Genomic DNA, 18,334 nt, shown 5'->3' with positions numbered 1-18,334 from the left:
CACACTGGTTGTGTTTCTGCCCAGGACAGAACAGGAGGAAATGACCTTTCTTGGAAGGAGGAGGTGTGAGGGTGAGAGAAAATGCCCTGACCATGATCGACCCATGAGACACTGCACAGGCTTACTGGGTCAGGGATAGAATCACCCTTCCTAGGAATTCTATCCATGTGTCTGCTGAGACACCCTGATCCTTGAAAAAGGCCTTTTTACTCCTTCCATTGCAAACTGCCCAGGCTCGAAGTTCCGTGTGAAGCTCATGGGTCACTTTCTGCATTTCAGCTTTTTGGTGATTTCAGGGACACAACCAGATCTCCCTGGCTGGTTGCCTTTAGGCAGAGTCATTGATGTAATGCTACTGTGTTCCTTAGAGAAAGTTCCATAAACAGCAAAGAGGGAACTACTGGATTCCAGTGAGTCAGCTAGCCTGCACTGCTTCAAAGAGAAGCAAAGGAAGCCATCCTCAAGGTACACTGCTGCTGTCACGTGGAGAAGCTCCCGAGGGGCAGCCCTGAGAGCTGAAAGCTGGGGGAGGAAGGAGGCTTTTCCAGAGTGTTGTTTCACTCTGGAAAAGTCCACTGGGGAAGAGCTTCTTGAAACATCTTTGATGGTTCATTCTCAGATTCTAGTGTTCCTGGTCAAGTCAGACAGCCAGACAGGAAAGGTCAGAAATAGAGCCATCGCCATGGGAAGGACACCAAAAGCAGGGCCATTCTTTGCATATGTGAGTTGTCATTAGACAGACAAGACCCTGCTTTTAGAAGCTGACTTCTCTGCCTCCAGGCAGAGCTGGAGAAAACCACCAGATCTGCTGCAGGCACATCCCACCGGCACAGCAGCCCTGGGCAGACCCTGGGAGCAGGGGCTGTGAAGCCTCGCAGCCGCCCTCCTCCAACTCCCCACTCCAGGATCCTGCATCATCACCGGCCAATGCTGTGCCAACTGGAATCCCACCTGCCCAGCAGCCACCTCTACGGTGCACGTGGGCACCCCTCCAGTGAAAAACACTGGCTACCACCTCTCTTCAAAGCAGATATTAGGATTTATCTGGACTCCTGCCTTCACGATGCAGTTAAAAAAAAAAATAAGAGCACAGTGATGAAAATCTCTGCAAAACCACCAAGGATGCGTCCTCTGCTAGCTGTTCCTGATTTTGAGTCTAATTTAACACCGCTCTGTCTCTGACAGTGGAAAGCTTCAGATGTCTCCAAACAGTTCCTCAAGTTGGAACCTTGGCCTTTTGCTTCTCATGGAGCAGTATTCACAGAGGCTTCCTCTTTCAGGCAGATTCTGACTGCAAGCATGCTCACCCAGAGCATGCCCCTCGAATAAGACTCTGAACATGCAAGTTACAGGGTGGTACATACTTACTGGGGCACCCAAGGGACTCAGCCCTTTGGAAAAATAAGACAGACCTCTTAATTAATAAACACTGTCCCCCCCACTGGAAGCAGCCTCTGTACCTGAGGACTTCCTTCTCTAAAGAGCCTCATGACTTATTTTCTGTCTTATTTAGCCAAACTCAAATGATTGAGAAAACTGGTTTGTCTCTTCAACAGCCACTCAGCTGTCACACCTCCCAGGTACACATGGGCCTTCTGAGGCCACTCCTGACCCCATCCCAAAGCTGTGACTCTTCATTCATGCTTAAGTTCCTGCTGTGTATTGGGTCCTGGTCAGGGTATGTGCTGAGCAGGATCTCCCTCGTGAAGCACAGAGCCTTGCAGAGAAGATGGATCACTAACCAGGGCAGTACAGCACAGAGTCAGAATGGCTGGGTTGGGAGTTCAGGGGATACTGGAGCACAGAGCAGCAAGCCCTGGTGAGTGGGTCATACCCCAGGAGGAACGAGTTTGGCTCAGCACCTTCCTTGCCATATTCAGTGAGGTCCCCATGCACATAAAATGCAAGTAGAATGGCCTTGTAGACTGTGATCTTTACGAGAACCATATCTTACAACCTGTACTAAAAACATTTTGCATCATATTCTTTAAGAATCTATAATTTAGACCATCAGAAATCTCCGTAATTGCTGCTCTTGACCTTCAGCTCCTTAAACCACCCTTAGCAGAACAGCTTGAGAATTTCATTATGCTGTACAGAGCCTGTTGGGCAGGAAGACAGCAGGTCACGGGGACAAAGACACCCCCCACACACAGAATTAGAGACTGAGGATTAAGAAGAGGATCAGTAACCCTCCCAGACTTCAGACAACACTACAAAGCTACAGTAATCAAAACAGCATGGTAGTGGCACAAAAACAGACATATGGATCAATGGAACAGAATAGAGACCCCAGAAATAAACCCACACACATATCATCAATTAGGCTTGGACAAAAGAGGCAAGAATATACAATGGAAAAAAGCAAGTGGTGTTGAGAAAGCTAGACAGCTGCATGTAAACTCCCTCACACCATACAAAAAAATAAACCCAAAATGGCTTAAAGACTTAAATATAACACATGACACCATAAAACACCTAGAAGAGAACATAGGCAAAATGTTCTCTGACATAAATCATACCAATGTTTTCTTAGGTCAGTCTCCAAAGGCAATAGAAATAAAAGCAAAAGTAAACAAATGAGACCTAATCAAACTTATAAGCTTTTGCACAGCAAAGGAAATCATAAAACGAAAAGACAACCCACAGGCTGGGAGAAAATATTTGCAAACGATGCAACTGACAAGGGATTAATCTCCAAAATATACAAACAGCTCATACAACTCAATAACAAAAGAACGAACAACCCAATCAAAAAAATGGGCAGAAGACCTAAAGAGACATTTCTCCAAGGAAGACATTCAGATGACCAACAGGCACATGGAAAGATGTTCAGCATTGCTCATTATTAGAGAAATGCAAATCAAAACTACAATGAGGTATCACCTAATACCAGTCAGATTAACCATCATCAAAAAGTCTACAAATAATAAATGCTAGAGAGGGTGTGGAGAAAGGGGAACCCTCCTATACCATGGACAGGAATGTAAATTGGTACAGTCACTATGGAAAACAGTATGGAGGTTCCTTAAAAAACTAAAAATAGAGCTACCATATGATCCAGCACTCCTGGGCATATATCCAGAGAAAACCGTCATTCGAAAAGATAAATCCACCCCAGTGTTTACGGCAGCACTATTTACAATAGCCAAGACATGGAAGCAACCTAAGTGTCCATCGATAGATGAATGGATAAAGAAGATGTGGTACATACATACAATGGAATATTACTCAGCCATAAAAAAGAATGAAATCATGCCATTTGCAGCAACATTGATGAACCTAGAGATTATCACACTAAGTCAGACAGAGAAAGACAAATATCATATGCTATCCCTTATGAGTGGAATCTAAAATATGATACAAATGAACTTACCTGCAAAACAGAAACAGACTCACTGTCATAGAAAACAACTTATGGTTACCAAAGAGGAAAGGCAAGAGGGATGGATAAATTAGGAGTTTGGGATTAGCAGATACACACTACCATCTATAAAATAGATGAACAACAAGGATTTACTGTGTAGCATAGTGAACTATACTCAGTATCTTGTAATAACCAAAATGGAAAAGAATCTGAAAAAGAATATAGAGGGAGAGGGAGCTTGCGCACACAACAGCACGCCCCTGATGAGGCTCCTCCCACTTCTCAGGGCTCGGCTCTTGTTTTGGTTCATGCCCCCAGCCTTTCCATGCCACGCCCACTGCCCTCCAGTTGACAAACCCCTCTTCCACTTCCAAGATTCTGTCCAGTCATGACTTCAAGGCAAGCTTTTTCTACCCTCTCCCCGTGCTGCCTCACCCCCTCTGTAAAATCAACCCCTCCCCCCTTGGTGCCCCAAACGCCCCCATTATATCGCCGCTCACTTTATCATTGTGGCTCACTTTATCACACTTGACCGTTGTATTGTTAATTGTGGGGGGCTAAGATCGTGTCTTATTCAAAATTATCTGTGCCTGGTCCTCCAGACCTTTTTCACATCAGAGCACATAGGGACCGATAATATTTCTGTGGTACGAGAGGCTGCTGGTGACAGAGATCAGTCCTCAGCACACCTTTATAACCCAGGCAAAGCTTAAACACACCAGTTGAGGAGCCCTGCTTAAAAGACTCTCAGTTAATGTTGATTGAAAAACAATGAGTCAGTCGGTCTGTTTATAGGATTAAGAGATATCTGGAATTAGGCAAAAAAGATCTAAGAAATCAGTGAAAGGAATGGTCCTATAGAAAAAAACATAATGAGTGAACATGGCCCCAGCAGAAGGATAAGTCTGTGGATTTCTTACCCACACGGTCAGGGTCTCCTTGACCAACGCTAGACTCCATCCCCAAGCTGACCTACGGCGCTGCTTTCCAGGCACCTGGTCTGTAATCAAGGCGAGCTGCTTGCTCCCCGCTCCCTGCAACTCCCTTGCTTACCTGCCAACAGTCAGCCCGTTTGTCTTGGCCTCTGTCTCCAGCGCAGCCTCCTCTCCACGCGTGCCACCCACTAGGACGACAGCCGCCCATCTCCATGGCCACCTCCAGCTGAAGACTCCTGTGCTCCCGCGGGCAGGCCCGGCCTCTCGCTCTTCGGCCTAGTACTGTGCCTGTCTTCACACGCCCTTGTCCGAGTTCTTTTTGTCTCCGATCCTGTCAATGAGATAGAAGGTTCATGTGGTTGAGGACAGTCCTTCTCATTGTAGTGTCTCCTCCTTTACCTGTAATAGGTACAAATAAGTGTATATAGCATTGAATAAAATTTCCCAGGTGGCTATGAAAAAACCAGGTTCCTGTCTAACAGGGAGGTGGGGGACTTGCCTGTCCAGGGAAGAGCCAATGTCTCGTAGCCTGCTGGGTGCCAGGAAATAGCCCTTAGAGTAAACTGCACTCAGCCCTCTTGTTGCAGGGATTCATAAATCAGGTAATCCTATACAGAGCAGAGCCAGACCCACTGTCCCCAGATCCATTATCTGGGTAGTAAGTAATCCAGACTTTGGCCTGCAGGCCTGGTGAACCAGACCAGGGGGAGAACCCGAGAGCAGCAGCCCCAGGGGTGCATGAGAATCGGAAGTGAAGCCCCAGTTCTCTGCAGCAGAAACAGCTATCTGCAGAGCTGCAGGGAAGGTCAGGGAGACTAGGAGGACAGGGCAGAGTGTTAAAGGGTGAAACTGCTTGTCCAAGCCCCGTGGGGCATCCACGGGGTTAGTCAGTAGTCAACCGCCCCCTTTCCCATACAGTTTCTGAAAGGCAAAATAGAGGAGTATCGTGGAGTTCCTTAGAGCAAGTAAATAAATGCCAATTTCCTGATAGCCCTGCACTCTTTGAAGATGTACTGCCCTGAATCGTAGGCCACCCCTAGGCTGTGTCCTGATGTTCACACGTGCACTGGAGTCAAGTCCCATCCCGATCCTTCCATGCTGCCGTCAGTAGTATTTCCAAACAGTGGGACTTTGGTTGGAGGGAGATAAACCCTTCAAGCAACCTTCTTGCATTGAATGGTAATACTTGTCTCCCCTCTCCTGCTCAGCCAGGCCTCATGCTTGTGGCTAATCTGTCGAGCATCCTTGCGTGTGCACTGGAAGACGTACCGTTCCCTGTCGTGACAAGGGACTGCGTCTCCCCCTGGGTTTGGGGATGTCTGCTCAGACTGAGAAGTCTGATCTGTATTCCCCCAAGCTCCGCTACCTCTATCTTTGCTTTAGAATTTGAAGAATGAAATTTCTGGTAATGCTTTATTGCCGAGACATTGCCAGAAGTTTCCAGTCATCAGGAAATGTGTCTCACGTTCTGTTAACAGCGGAATCCCTGTCCCCGGTGACCGCCAGTCCTGCACTGATGTGATATGCCCTCTTCCCCCTGCAGGCACAGAAGGTACGCAGGAAGTGCCCTAAACCCAGCAGAGCTCACCACGCCTCAGAGCAGAAAGCTGGGTCCACGCCTTCTCCGAGTGCCGCAGCACAGAGCCAGACCCCTGGCAGCGGCCCGCAGCCCCCGATGGACACTTCAGACCTGGGGTTCGGCCAGACAGGCCTGCCTAGCCGGCAGCCGCAGGACTTGGCCAGACCAGCCGGCAGCCCTCCCAGCCTCCCCTGGCCTTTCCAGAGAAGCAAGTCCTTGTTTTGTTTGCCCACGGGAGACCCCTCCCCGGCCTCCTCAGCTGAACCACTGTGCTTTGCAAACACAGACCGCCCGGGACAGAGGGCGTCGGAGCGGAGGCACGGCCACCTCCTCTCCATCGATGACTTAGAGGGGGCCCAGGAGACGGACGTGGACACGGGGCTGCGGCTCTCCTCCTCCGACCTGTCCGTGGTCTCTGCATACTCTGCACCCAGCAGGTTCTGCAGCCCCGTGGAGACACTGCTCCCCTCCGAAAGATGCAGCAGCCTCTGGTCAGAGCGCAGGGCTTCCAGAGAAGGACCCCTGCCCGCTGGGGGCGGCGTGACCACAGAGGCCTCCTGGGCTGCCCTCCCTCTGTTCACCAAAGGGCCTTCCAGCTCCTCGGCCACAGCTGTCACCACTTCCCCAGCTTCCGACACCTCCTGGCTCCCAGAGTCACCCCCAGAACTCCCTTACGATGCTCCCGACGCCCAGCAGACTGGCAGAGGCGTCCTGCCACCCTCAGTGCTGGCCGGAGGCGCGGACGACGTGGAGGAGGAATTCTACATCTGAACACACCCGACTCTTGTCTTTCAGACCCACAGGCTCAGGTGCCCCTGCCCCTCTGGGGTCTGCACGCCACCCGTGTTCTCGGCCCCGCGTCCCCAGGTCCTCCGGAATCTAATTATCTGTCTCACGGGGTCATTATTAGCACGTTTGACACACCACCCGTTACCTGCAAGGTGGTGGGCTCAGTGGAAATATACTGGGATTTTTATGCAAATAAATTCTCAACAAACTTAAGGCATAAAATATATGTTTTGAATACTCAGTTCCATTTGAGATATGGTTTGGTGCACTTATTTAAATGCTTCATATAATTATTTGAAATGGAAAGAAAAACTAGTCAGCTGGAGTTGATTTCACAATTTTTCATGCTGGGAAGGAAAAACAATTAAAGCCAAAAAACGTTGAATGTGAGAAAGATACCAAGTGACTTGTATGAGAGATTAGTGCGCATAATTCCACCTTACTGGATTCTCCATCTCTGTTTACCTTACCAGGGAGCAGTGGCCCTGAGAATTTCCAGGTACCGTTACAGTGAAAGGAGTCATTGTAGTGCATTTATAATACGATTTTGAGTTCCCAAAACTAGATTTGCACATATCTTTCAAACACATTCACTGTAACAGTTGGGGGTCTACAGAAGACTCCGCTACCTAGATTTGCCTGGATCAATGAGGAAGAATCGTTCTTGGAGTTACAGAATAGTAGGTTATTAGATATAGTGGGTATTCTTAAGTTGCTTCAATTTTTAAAACCACAATCCAAGGGCTACTATACATACACAGATCTGTGTAAATGACAGGAACCATATTTTGCACTGCTTTCTCCAGTAAACATGCATCATCACACACCCTTTTTCATGTTTAAATAATTCATTACACTTTTAACTGGCATTTTGATTGCACAGGTTAATAAATGCACTCCCCTCTTCTCCAAGCGGGAAGCTTTACACAGAATGCTGTCGTGAACCAACACTGCTGCACGCGTGCATAGGAGCCTTAATTAAAGCTGGAGCTCTAACCTGACCTTGGCCTTGCCCGCCATTGCCTGCTTCTGCCACAGCGTGAACAGTATTTAAATCTCACCTCTCTCCCACTCCAGTAAGGGTATGTTTACAATTCCAGCCTCTACAGTGCCAAGTGCTGGCGTCGGGGACAACGCCGAGCTGTCCCTAGTTGCTGTATACCTTTGGGGAAGAGCACAGACTTGCCTGCCTTGCTTACATCCCACTCTGGTGCTCCCTGCCTGAATGACTCACGGCCCCGTTTACACCTCTCTGGAAGCGCCCACACCAGCCCAGACACAGCTTCAGAATCCTCTTCAACACAGTCCTCCCGGCAGCCGTTACCAGCGATCAGACTCGAGCTGAAGCCTCAAGTCTTTGCCATCCCTGTAATGAGAACCTTACCTCCTACCCCGAACATCCCGCATATTCCAGGACTCCGAATTACAATCTTCTGCTCTGATTTAAGTAAATAAAAATATGGTCTTCTGGGCTTCCCTGGTGGCGCAGTGGTTGAGAGTCTGCCTGCCGATGCAGGGGACACGGGTTCGTGCCCCGGTCCGGGAGGATCCCACATGCCGCGGAGTGGCTGGGCCCGTGAGCCATGGCCGCTGAGCCTGCGCGTCCGGAGCCTGTGCTCCGCAACGGGAGAGGCCACAGCAGTGAGAGGCCCGCGTACTGAAAAAAAAAAATATATATATATATATATATATATGGCCTTCTATAATTCTAGACCAGGAGTGAGCAAATTTTTTTAAAGGGCTAAATAACAAATACTTCCAGCTTTGCCAGCCATACAGTCTCTGTCATAGTGTGAAAGCAGCCTATGATATATAAATGAATGGGAGCGACTGAGTTCCAAGAAAATTTATTTTACAAGAACGGGTGGAGGGTCAGATTTCGCCCAAAGGTCGTAGTTTGCCAACCCCTGTGCTAGACTGACGATTTGAGATCTCAGCCACAGTCAATGATAAAGAACAGAGGGTTGCATCCCTCTGCTGCTGTGGTGCCCGAGACCAAGAAAATACACTGTAGGGGCCACACTGGTGACTACAGAACCACAGGGCTCAGAGCAGCGTGGGGCTTCTTTCTGCAGAGATGATGCCTAGAAGGCCATCCACCTGCTGCCCGGAAATGTGACTCACAGACAGTAGCTGATGATGCAAAACAACACGCTAATCACTCAGGGTGCTGACGCAGCCCCAGGGAGCAGTAGACAAGCTCAGGATAGCAAAAGTCACCAAGGCATCCACAAATAGACCCGCGGCCAGGTGACGGCTCCTCCTGTGCCCTTAGTTCAGAATATTCACAGACACCCCCTACGGATGCTTCAGAGCACAGCTCTGATGCACTCGGCCCCCGTCCTTTCTCACCGACCCCTGCCTCAGCACAGTGTAGTCTACCAAACTGAGTGACCCCAAAAGATGTCAGCAAACCCCTTCAAAAGCAGAAAATGCAAGATGCCCGCCATAACACAAGGGGAGAAGGGGAGAGAAGCCCACCGCAGACCACACTCAGATGCTCCCCTCCCCACAGACGGCAGTCACTCTGAGGAGTCGTCACAGAGACACTACTGAGGGCATCGCTCCCTTTTCTGACCTACCGCTAGCATTGTCCTCATCCAGGAGGGCTCCTGATACCCACTGGTAGATCCTGACTCTTTTGGATTATTATTGTGATAGATGCTGGCATACTGTAGGTGCTCAATAAATTTGTTCAATTAAAAAAAAATTGAGGTTGTCTCATAAATTTATTTTTCTCCTGGATTTGGCTCTGTGATGGAGGACATCTAGACTTTAACCCTAGTTTTTTGTTATTTAATGGACAAAACGTCTCCTTGACCTTGCAGTTCCCCCTAACATTGCCCTGGGGGGGCGGGGGTGTTAGTAAGTGCCCTGGTCTAGTTCACAGCCCATCCCTTACTTGCCTCTTTTCCACATAAGACTCCCCAAATTACTACTCACGGTCTGACCATGGCCCACCCTACATACACCTAGTATCTGCTTTAAAGATCAAATGTTTCTCGGGGGTCCCTAATGGACCTGGAGAGTGAGCCCTACTGAAATCATCTTGGGTCACCCATGGGGGAGGGGGAGGGTGGTGAGCCACCGAAGAGACTTTTGTGACCGTCGAGGGGCTGATGTGTGGAGTACAAAATAGGTTGTAGCACTGGCTGCTGCTTGAGCCCTGAGACCCGAGGACAGGGAGCGGTCACATGGAAGCCTGCTGGGCTGCACCGTCTAGCACCTTCCAGGTGAGGCCAAATGTTTACTTGTATTGGGAAGACCCTTGAACCCATGGCTGATCTCTTTAGACCCTTGTGAATCAGGAGAAATGCAGGTACTTCCTATCCCCCTACTGGGCTTTCTGAAGATGAATGAATTCTCCATTCCACCAGGTAAGTGGCACCTGAGTAGACACATAGAATTCCTAGAAGAGATTTTTAAGAGCAAATAAACTGTTGAGAGCTTCTCCTTTCGGAGCCCTCAGAGCGCTATCATGACCAGTTCTGGCCAGTGATCCCAAGTCTGAATTTCATGCAAGCAGCGGGAACAGCTGGTTCGTCGCCTTCCCCACCCTGCCCTGGGCCACGTTGCACCACGTTCCCGGTCTGGACATAAATGCCCCCTCCTGATTTGTAGGATTCCGCTTCTCTTTAATTCTCTGGAAACACAACTGATCAGATACTATTAGAGGCTTGAGAAAACAACATGAGAAATTGGCATGAAGAAAAATGGATTCTCAAAGGAAACATCTTTTGTCACAATTATTATAACAAATAGATTCAGGAGCGTTCAAGAACCTGAATTTAAAGGTTATAGAATTACATTCTTCCAGCTTCTACTGAAGGCTGTTTTCTAGTCTTGGGCATAGAGGCCTAGATACAAAATGGCTTTAAATGACAGTTTCTCTTAGTGAATAACAGAGGCAAACATTAATGGTAATGTTCACGTCAGACAGAAGTCACCAGAACACTTGGGGGTGCTGAAAAGCCCCTTCCCTGTGCCCCTATAACACACCCCCTGAACTCTCCATGTGTGATGAGGGTCCCACCTCCCCCTGCCTTGGATGGTGTAGAAAGTGGAGCTGCTTCCAAGGAGGATGCACAGCCCCCAGCTGGCCTAGTCTGGTTCAGAGCTGCCCCACCTTATTTGATCTCATAGGTTGAACATCTGAAAGAAGCCAGCCAGACTCCCTCAGGTCAGCTTTGCCCAGACCCTAGAACTAAACCTAGTGCGTTCTGGACAGGAGCAGCTCTCAACGTGGTTAGCTCAGTCCAAGAAATGGCCAGAAACGCTTATACAGAAACGCTTTCAGGCCAAATCGCCTGGCTAAGAAGGGCTGTGGGAAGGCTTTGGTGCCACCTAGTGGCCATCGTGCCCAGGAGGGCCAACGACTGCCCTTTTCTTCGCAGAAGACTCCACCCTGATGAACACAGGGAGGCCCTTCCCTTCCATGTACTATTCTGCATTTAATTGTTTTATTTCCACAAGGTACTGAAGCAACTGAAATTACAGTTATATAAGGTGATGCAAGGGCTAAGGGAAAAAAGGCTAGAAATACTCGAACCATAAAGAAAAACTGCTGCAGATGAATTTCCTAGAAGCCAAAGCAAAAAGGGAAACATGAGAAGCTTAGTGGTGGTTCTCATTTACAATTAGAGAATCTGGTGACATTGTCTTATTTCATTGTAATTTAAGTTGCCTCAATGCTGTTTCTCAACAGAAACCAAGTTTTTCTTAGCAAAGGTGTCTAAAATCACTTTCTCCTCACAGACTTAGAGAACAAACTTATGGTTACCGGGGGAAAGGATTGAGGGGAGGGATAGACTGGGAGTTTGGGATTGACATGTACACACTGCTATATTTTAAATAGATAACCAACAAGAACCTACTGTATAGCATAGGGAACTTTGCTCAATATTTTGTAATAACCTAAATGGGAAAAGAATTTGAAAAAGAATAGATACATGTATAACTGAATCCCTCTGTCGTACACCTGAAACTAACAGAATCAGCTATACTCCAACATAAAATAAGTAAAATAAATAAAAATAAGTAAAATCAGTTTCTCAGAAGAGCATTTTCATAAGGGATTTTCTCTGTAGGGTTTTTCTGGACCAAGCTGGTAGCGTTCCTGCTTGAAGGGTGGAATTTACAAGACCTGGAGGAATGGACACAGCCTGCCGCTTTGGATAAGCCTCCCTGGACATCTCCAGCCACACTGTAGGAAGAGGGAAATTTGCCTCTGGGCAGAAAGCCTGGAAGCTGGCTTCCTCCAGTCTCTTGAGACCAGATCTGTAAAGTTCGGCAAGCAGAGGGCAAGTGGTGAGGCCCACATCCTCCTGGGAGACGGCAGGCTCCTACCCACGGATCTAGCCTTGTGGATAGAAAGCCCACATCGACCGGAGCCCCCCTGCATCTTCATCCACATTCTGCAGTTCCAAAGTCAACTCCAATTGTCTAACACCCCTCCCCACTACCTCCACTGGTTACAGGGGCTTCTAGCACTTCGAAGGCCTTCCAGGTAAGTTATAAATCCCCTCAGCCCACCCTCCACTGAGATTCCTGAAAACTGATAGGAATTCAGTTCCCTGTACCTCTTTTTTCAGTGATCTGAGTGGATTTACTCATTCATTCAACAAGAATTTACGGAGCCCCACTATGTGTCAGGCAGTGGGCCGTTTGTGGCTTTTTTTTTAATTTATAGGAGAGATTTATTTGAAGAAATATTATTGTACAACATATAAAAACTACATAAAGTCTTCATTTCCCCTCATAGGCTGGTAAATTTGATATAATGAATAAACAAAAACTTTTAACATCCAGAATGCACAAAGTACTGCACAGTTTGATCACTAAGTCAAATTAGTTGACAACCAAACCTCACAGAACAGCTTCATGTCAGCCAAGGGGACCTGGGACTGAATAGGAGAGACGCCATCTCATCCTCAGGGAACGAACAAACTACTACTCCCACCGTGACTAGCTACCTCTTACCTGCAGATTTTTTTTTTTTGAAGATTTTCTTTCTATTTTTTAAAAATAATATTTATTGATTAACAAATATTTATTGAGTATATATCGTGTACTGCTATAAAGTGAATGGTGGTTTTTTTACATTTATTTATTTTATTTTTGGCTGCACTGGGTCTTTGTTACTGCGCGCGGGCTTTCTCTAGTTGCAGCGAGCGGGGCTACTCTTCGCTGTAGTGCGCAGGCTTCTCATTGCGGTGGCTTCTCTTGTTGTGGCTTCTCTTGTTGTGACTTGCGGGCTCTAGAGCGCAGGCTTCAGTAGTGGCACGTGGGCTTAGTTGCTCCGCGGCATGTGGGATCTTCCCAGACCAGGGGTCGAACCCGTGTCCCCTGCATTGGCAGGTGGATTCTTAACCACTGCGCCACCAGGGAAGCCCTTACCTGCAGATTTTATAATCCTCCTAAAGGATCTAACACAGTTACATATACGGAGTCTCGATTGTGGCATCAGCTAAGCCTGGCTTCCCATTCTGACTCCACCACTCACTCTGTGAACCCAGGGCAAGTTATTTCACTTCGCTGCACCTCAATTTCATCATCTGTAAACTATGGACGACAATACCTACCCTGGAGGGTCACTATGATAACTAAGTTATATAATTTGCGCAAAAGTCCCTGTATTGCCTGTAACACAGCCAACGTTTCATAGAGGCTGATGTTCTCTTTCTCTTCCCTCGGGCTCCGGCGGGCCCCAGTCTCCTTCACAGACTCCCTGGTGCGGGGAGGACAGACAGGGTTTAGCTTCAATGCACTCTTTAAAAGTAGCAATTCTCAGCAACCAAGACCCAACACAGCCAAAAATAAAAATAAATAAATAAATTTATTTTTTTTTAAATGAGCAATTCCACCATCACCTCTCAGTCGTCTCTGTGGACAGAATTCCGCCCGGTAGGAAGTCATCTTTCCATCATCACACCCTCCACCTCCCTGGCTTGTCTCTTTCCTCCATTTCAAGCCACTGCCTATGAAACCAGACCCTGGTGCTTGTTACCCCTCAACCCTGCTCCTTCCCCCAGATCCCCAGCTCTGAGCGGCCCTTCCCTAAACACATCCTCGCCCCTCAGCCCCCCACCCAATCCCTCAAGCCTACAAAACCTCCTCCTCTCGGCCATCTCCCCGCCCGTCTCCCCTCCCCTCCTCTCTCCTGGTTTCCAGGCCTGCCCACCCCACCTGGAGCCCAGGGCTGACGGTCTCACTGCTGCCTGTGTAGCATCTGCACCTCTCCCTCTGTCGCCCCATCTGCCAGGCCCCCAAGCCGAGCCATCCTGCACTTTTGCTATTTCTACCCTGTAACTACCAGACCACACTGTGGTCCATCCACCCATGGCTACTCGGCCAACTTTCACCCCACTCTTACAGGCTTCAATTAGGCCAAACGTGTTCCACCTTCCCAAATGCTCCCTAAAATGTGCACTGCTCCCAGAAGCTAACCTTGCCTCCTCTGCACCCAGGGCCAGAACCCTCCATTAGCCGCTCAGGCCCCCTCCTGACCGCAGAAGATGTGAGCGATTCCAACGAGGTCAGAAGCAACAACAGACTGATGAGTAGAACAGACCTACTGCCAGATCCTCTGCCCTTGAAAGTGGTCTGAAGACTGAAAATGCAACCGGGCACAATAGAGGAAACTGGTGTGCACAGCAGGGAGACGACTCACCCTGGGGGCATGCTGAGACTTAGTCCCACTTCCTGCAAAACGAGCCTATGCTGCCCAATGTTAAGTCAATCAGCCCAGGCCAGTGGTTCTGCCACTCTGCTTGGCCAGAAAGGTCATGGCAGTCCGGGCCTGTGTTCACCTCAAGCTGGCTCTGCAGACCTGCTTCGCTCCTTTGGTCGGTGTCTTCGCTCCTTTGGTCGGTGTCAGAACTCACAGCCCAGCCCGGGCTTCCGGTATTTCCTGGTCCAGCTGTGCCCCAGCTGGACACCGTGCACTGGATGCCACTGTGGAGGGGACCACAGCCGGGCACCGGACGGCAGGCTCAGAACTGTGACCCAACCATGTGTGACTGTGACCATCCCCAGGAATTCTGCCTGGTCACGGCCCTATTCTGGGTCTAAGCCGGCCTTTGCGCTCAGATTAGATAAGCACTAGAGCTTCCAGCGAGGTGTGCCCTGGCCCTTTCTCACACTCAGTCACACTCCTTCCTGCGGGACAGACCTGAATCTTCAACCTCCTGCTACTCGCCCCACAGTGGACGGGTCTGGTCTCCCTGTGCCCCCAAATCCACGTGGCCCACATTAAACTGCTACCACACCCTTACACGCCGGAAAGGACCAGCTCCTTCTCTGGGATTCCTCAGTTCTGTTTAATGGTTTCTTCTCTCTCCTCATTATTCACATTCAAAAGCCCAGACTGAAGCACCCAGACAGCTTAGTAGAAAGAAACAGAGTTTTGGAGTCACACGGACCCAGATCTGAACGTCATCACTGAGACTTACTGGCCGTGTGACCCTAATCAGTAAACTTCATTTCTCACCCCTGGTTTCCTCATTTGCAAAGTGGAGTGAATCAGAGCTGGGTCTAGGGTAGGTGAGGGACACACTCACCTCAGAGGCAAAATTCAAGAGGGTGCCAAAAAACTCAGCCAGCAAGATTAATATTTTAAGGAACAAGGCCTTCGTCATAGGGTCATTCTGAGGAATAAATGAGATCAAGAGGCAAAGCCTGGCACACGAGAGGTCATTTCCACCTTTCAAATTAGCAAAAGTTTTAAAATTAATACACAGTTTATGTTTACACAAGGCTTTTAGCAGTAACAGGCACAATCGTTTTGGAAAAAAGTATGGCAATAGATATGTCAGTAGCTGTAAAAATGCTCCTGGCTTGTAATTCAATTTCCAGGAGTCTCTCCCAAGGAAATTACCCAAAACAGAGATAAAAACATGCATCTGTTTCTCACCGTGCACTTTATAATTACAAACCATTGAGGAACAACCTGAATGTATGTATGTGTAGGTGTGTATATATACATACACATACGTAATACATACATACATAAACACATATATACATACGTAACGTTTACATACATACATATATATGTAAATATATCCCCTGACCGTGTAAAACAATGCAGAGAAAAGCATTGTAAAGAAGCGTGTCAAACATTTTTCCAAAAGGAAACGCAGATGGTCAACAGGCACGTGAAACGATGCTCAACATCGCTAATCCTCAGGGAAACGCAAACCAAAACCACTATGAGATATCACCTCACACCCGTCAGAATGGCTATCATCAAAAAGACTACAAACAAGAAATGTTGGCAAAGACGTGGAGAAAAGGGAACCCGCGTACACTGTTGGTGGAAATGTAAACTGGTGCAGCCACTATGGAAAACAATATGGAGGTTTCTCAAAAAACTAAAAGTAGAACTACCCTATGACCCAGCAGTTCCAGTCCTGGGTATATAGCCAAAGAAAATGAAAACACTAATTCGAAAAGATACCCCAAAGTTCATAACAGCATTATTTAAAATTGCCAAGGTATGGAAGCAACCTAAATGTCCATCAACAGATGAATGGATAAAGAAGATGTGATATATATATATATATACACACATATATATACACACACACACACACACACACATACACAGTGGAATACTATTCAGCAATAAAAAAGATTGGAGCCAGGTCTTCTAATCCCAGCCCCTTCCTTACTAGCTGTGAAACTTTGGACAGTTCTGTAATCTTCTGTGGCTCAGGTTCCTCCTCTGTAAAGTGAGGGCATCCAAATACTCACTTCACCTGGGTATTTGTCTTCAAGGTGCAGAAACTGGCTTCATGGACCACTGCAGGACCACAAGAGACCAGAGGCCTCATCCCCATTTCACCTATCATATTATCCTCCAAGACTCTGATATGTCCCTATTCCAAGGAGAGCAGCCCTCAATTATAACTCAATGGAATTTCCCAATGACACACAGGATGACGGTTTTGAGTCAGAACTGGCCGGATTCAAAAGAAAATGAAGAAATACTTTCGCACCCTTGATTCGGTTGCCTGAGAGTTATGCCCACTCTCCAGTGTCTTTGTGTACTGTGTTATCCTCACCTGGGCTATGGCCATACACTCCCAACTGGCCTCCATGGCCCCAACATCTGTCCACTCCTGTCCGTCTACACACGACTGCCAATTTTTAACGTGCTTTGCGCATCCTCGTGCTCAAAACCCTCCCATGGTTCCCTCTTACCGACCAAGCAAAAGTGCCCTCTCCCCAGACACACTCTCAGGCCTTCACCGTGGTCCCCAGCACCTCTTCCATCTTAGCACTTAACTATTCTACGCTTCACTAACCACACCTGGTGCTTTCCCACCCACATGCCAAAGCTCAGGTTATTCCTCTCCAACTCTCTACCCATCAGGATCCCACTGTCCACCAAAGGCCAGTGCAAACACCTCCTCCGGGAAGTCAGAGCACCCTTCCCACTGCTGTGATGTGCTGGTACTAGGTTGTCCCTGACTCGGGACGGATCACGTGATACTTAGCCCTGTAGTTGTTTAGATACGAGCTTTATCCACCCAGGCAAATTATAAACTAAGTCTTTAGCCTAAGCAGTACCTTGATAAATAAGATTGGAAGGGGTGAGTGCGTGAGAGATGGATTTGTTTGTGGCTGGCCTGTCTGGTGCTCCTTTGATGATAAATCCCCATTTTAACATTCCCGAGTCAAGGCCTCTGACCCCGATCAGGCCGCTCACTTCATAATCAATCAATCCACAGTCCTGGAGGGTTGAGAGGGGGGAAATTGTGCGCAGGGAGGAAAACTCATGAGGCCGTGACCGAGCAAGGCTGCAATTACCCTGACCTCAGCCACTTACTGTATTTTTTGGCTTTAATTCCATCTGCCTCCATGCTTCCAGTCTGAAAACGCCTGACTTTACTAGTCTATTTATACGGAACTTTTTCTCCCTGTTTCCTCCCTCACCTCTTTTTAAACTTTAATTCTTTTTTCTGGGTCTTTAATTCCCCCCATTACATATTTCTGAGTCACCTACCCACGCCCACATTTGGATACAGATGCACCCTGGTTTAGACCACGGGTGAAACAGGACTGTTACTCTGATCTCCAAAATGTTTGTCTTTGCAAACATTTGGAACTAAACATTGAGGGCATTTGCTCACAGAACCTTTCTCCAACCTAGAATTTACCCACTTTTCCCCACAGACATCCTATGTGTACATAGCTATTTTTAAACTTTACACCCACAAAACTCTTGGCAAAATCACAAACTAAATGGATTCCAAACCCAACTGGCTTAAATCCACATGTTTGAAGAAGAACATTGAAATGGCATGAACGTACTTATTTGCTCTCTTTACTGTTTGTCAGGATAGAATTAGAGCCTTTTAAGGTATGGCAGGGAGTTTAGGTACCTGACCTGCTTCTTTGCCTTGGACTGAAAATCATTTCCATTACCACTTTCCAAAATGTCCCTCGGGGCTGGCCTCCTGGACCTCCAAAGCCACACATACAACATAAAACAGCAATGGGTCCCTTCAGAATCATCTAGGCTCCAAGAATCTCTCTGAGCTGCAGGTGCTCCCTGGAGCTGCGGTGCCCAAATTCTGTCGCTTGCTTTGCATTTTCACCATATCCATGTATTGACTGCGATTATTTACTTATTTTTAAAATCAGATGGAAAACCAGCAG

The 18,334-nt window shown here is 47.8% G+C and overlaps 2 protein-coding genes across 2 annotated transcripts in view; one reads left to right on the top strand and one right to left on the bottom strand.

The window, feature by feature from the left end:
* FAM124A (family with sequence similarity 124 member A) overlaps positions 1 to 6,652 on the top strand; it is a gene marked incomplete at both ends in the record, with an annotated part of 112,728 nt that extends 106,076 nt beyond the window's left edge. The window contains one exon of the mRNA XM_082859760.1: positions 5,846 to 6,652. Within this exon, the coding sequence (XP_082715886.1) occupies positions 5,846 to 6,652 (807 nt within the window). The remainder of the gene's footprint in view (positions 1 to 5,845) is intronic.
* Positions 1 to 18,334, bottom strand: part of LOC309974909 (uncharacterized protein) — an 84,593-nt gene that overhangs the window by 22,707 nt on the left and 43,552 nt on the right. The window contains exon 3 of the mRNA XM_082859761.1: positions 4,421 to 4,633. Coding sequence (XP_082715887.1) covers positions 4,421 to 4,633 — 213 coding nt within the window. The remainder of the gene's footprint in view (positions 1 to 4,420; positions 4,634 to 18,334) is intronic.

Source organism: Leucopleurus acutus (genome assembly GCF_964270905.1).
Source record: "Leucopleurus acutus genome assembly, chromosome: 18".
NCBI classification, from domain to species: Eukaryota; Metazoa; Chordata; class Mammalia; order Artiodactyla; family Delphinidae; genus Leucopleurus; species Leucopleurus acutus.
The sequence above is the reverse complement of the archived record's forward strand: the minus strand, read 5'-3'. Positions and strand labels throughout refer to the sequence as shown.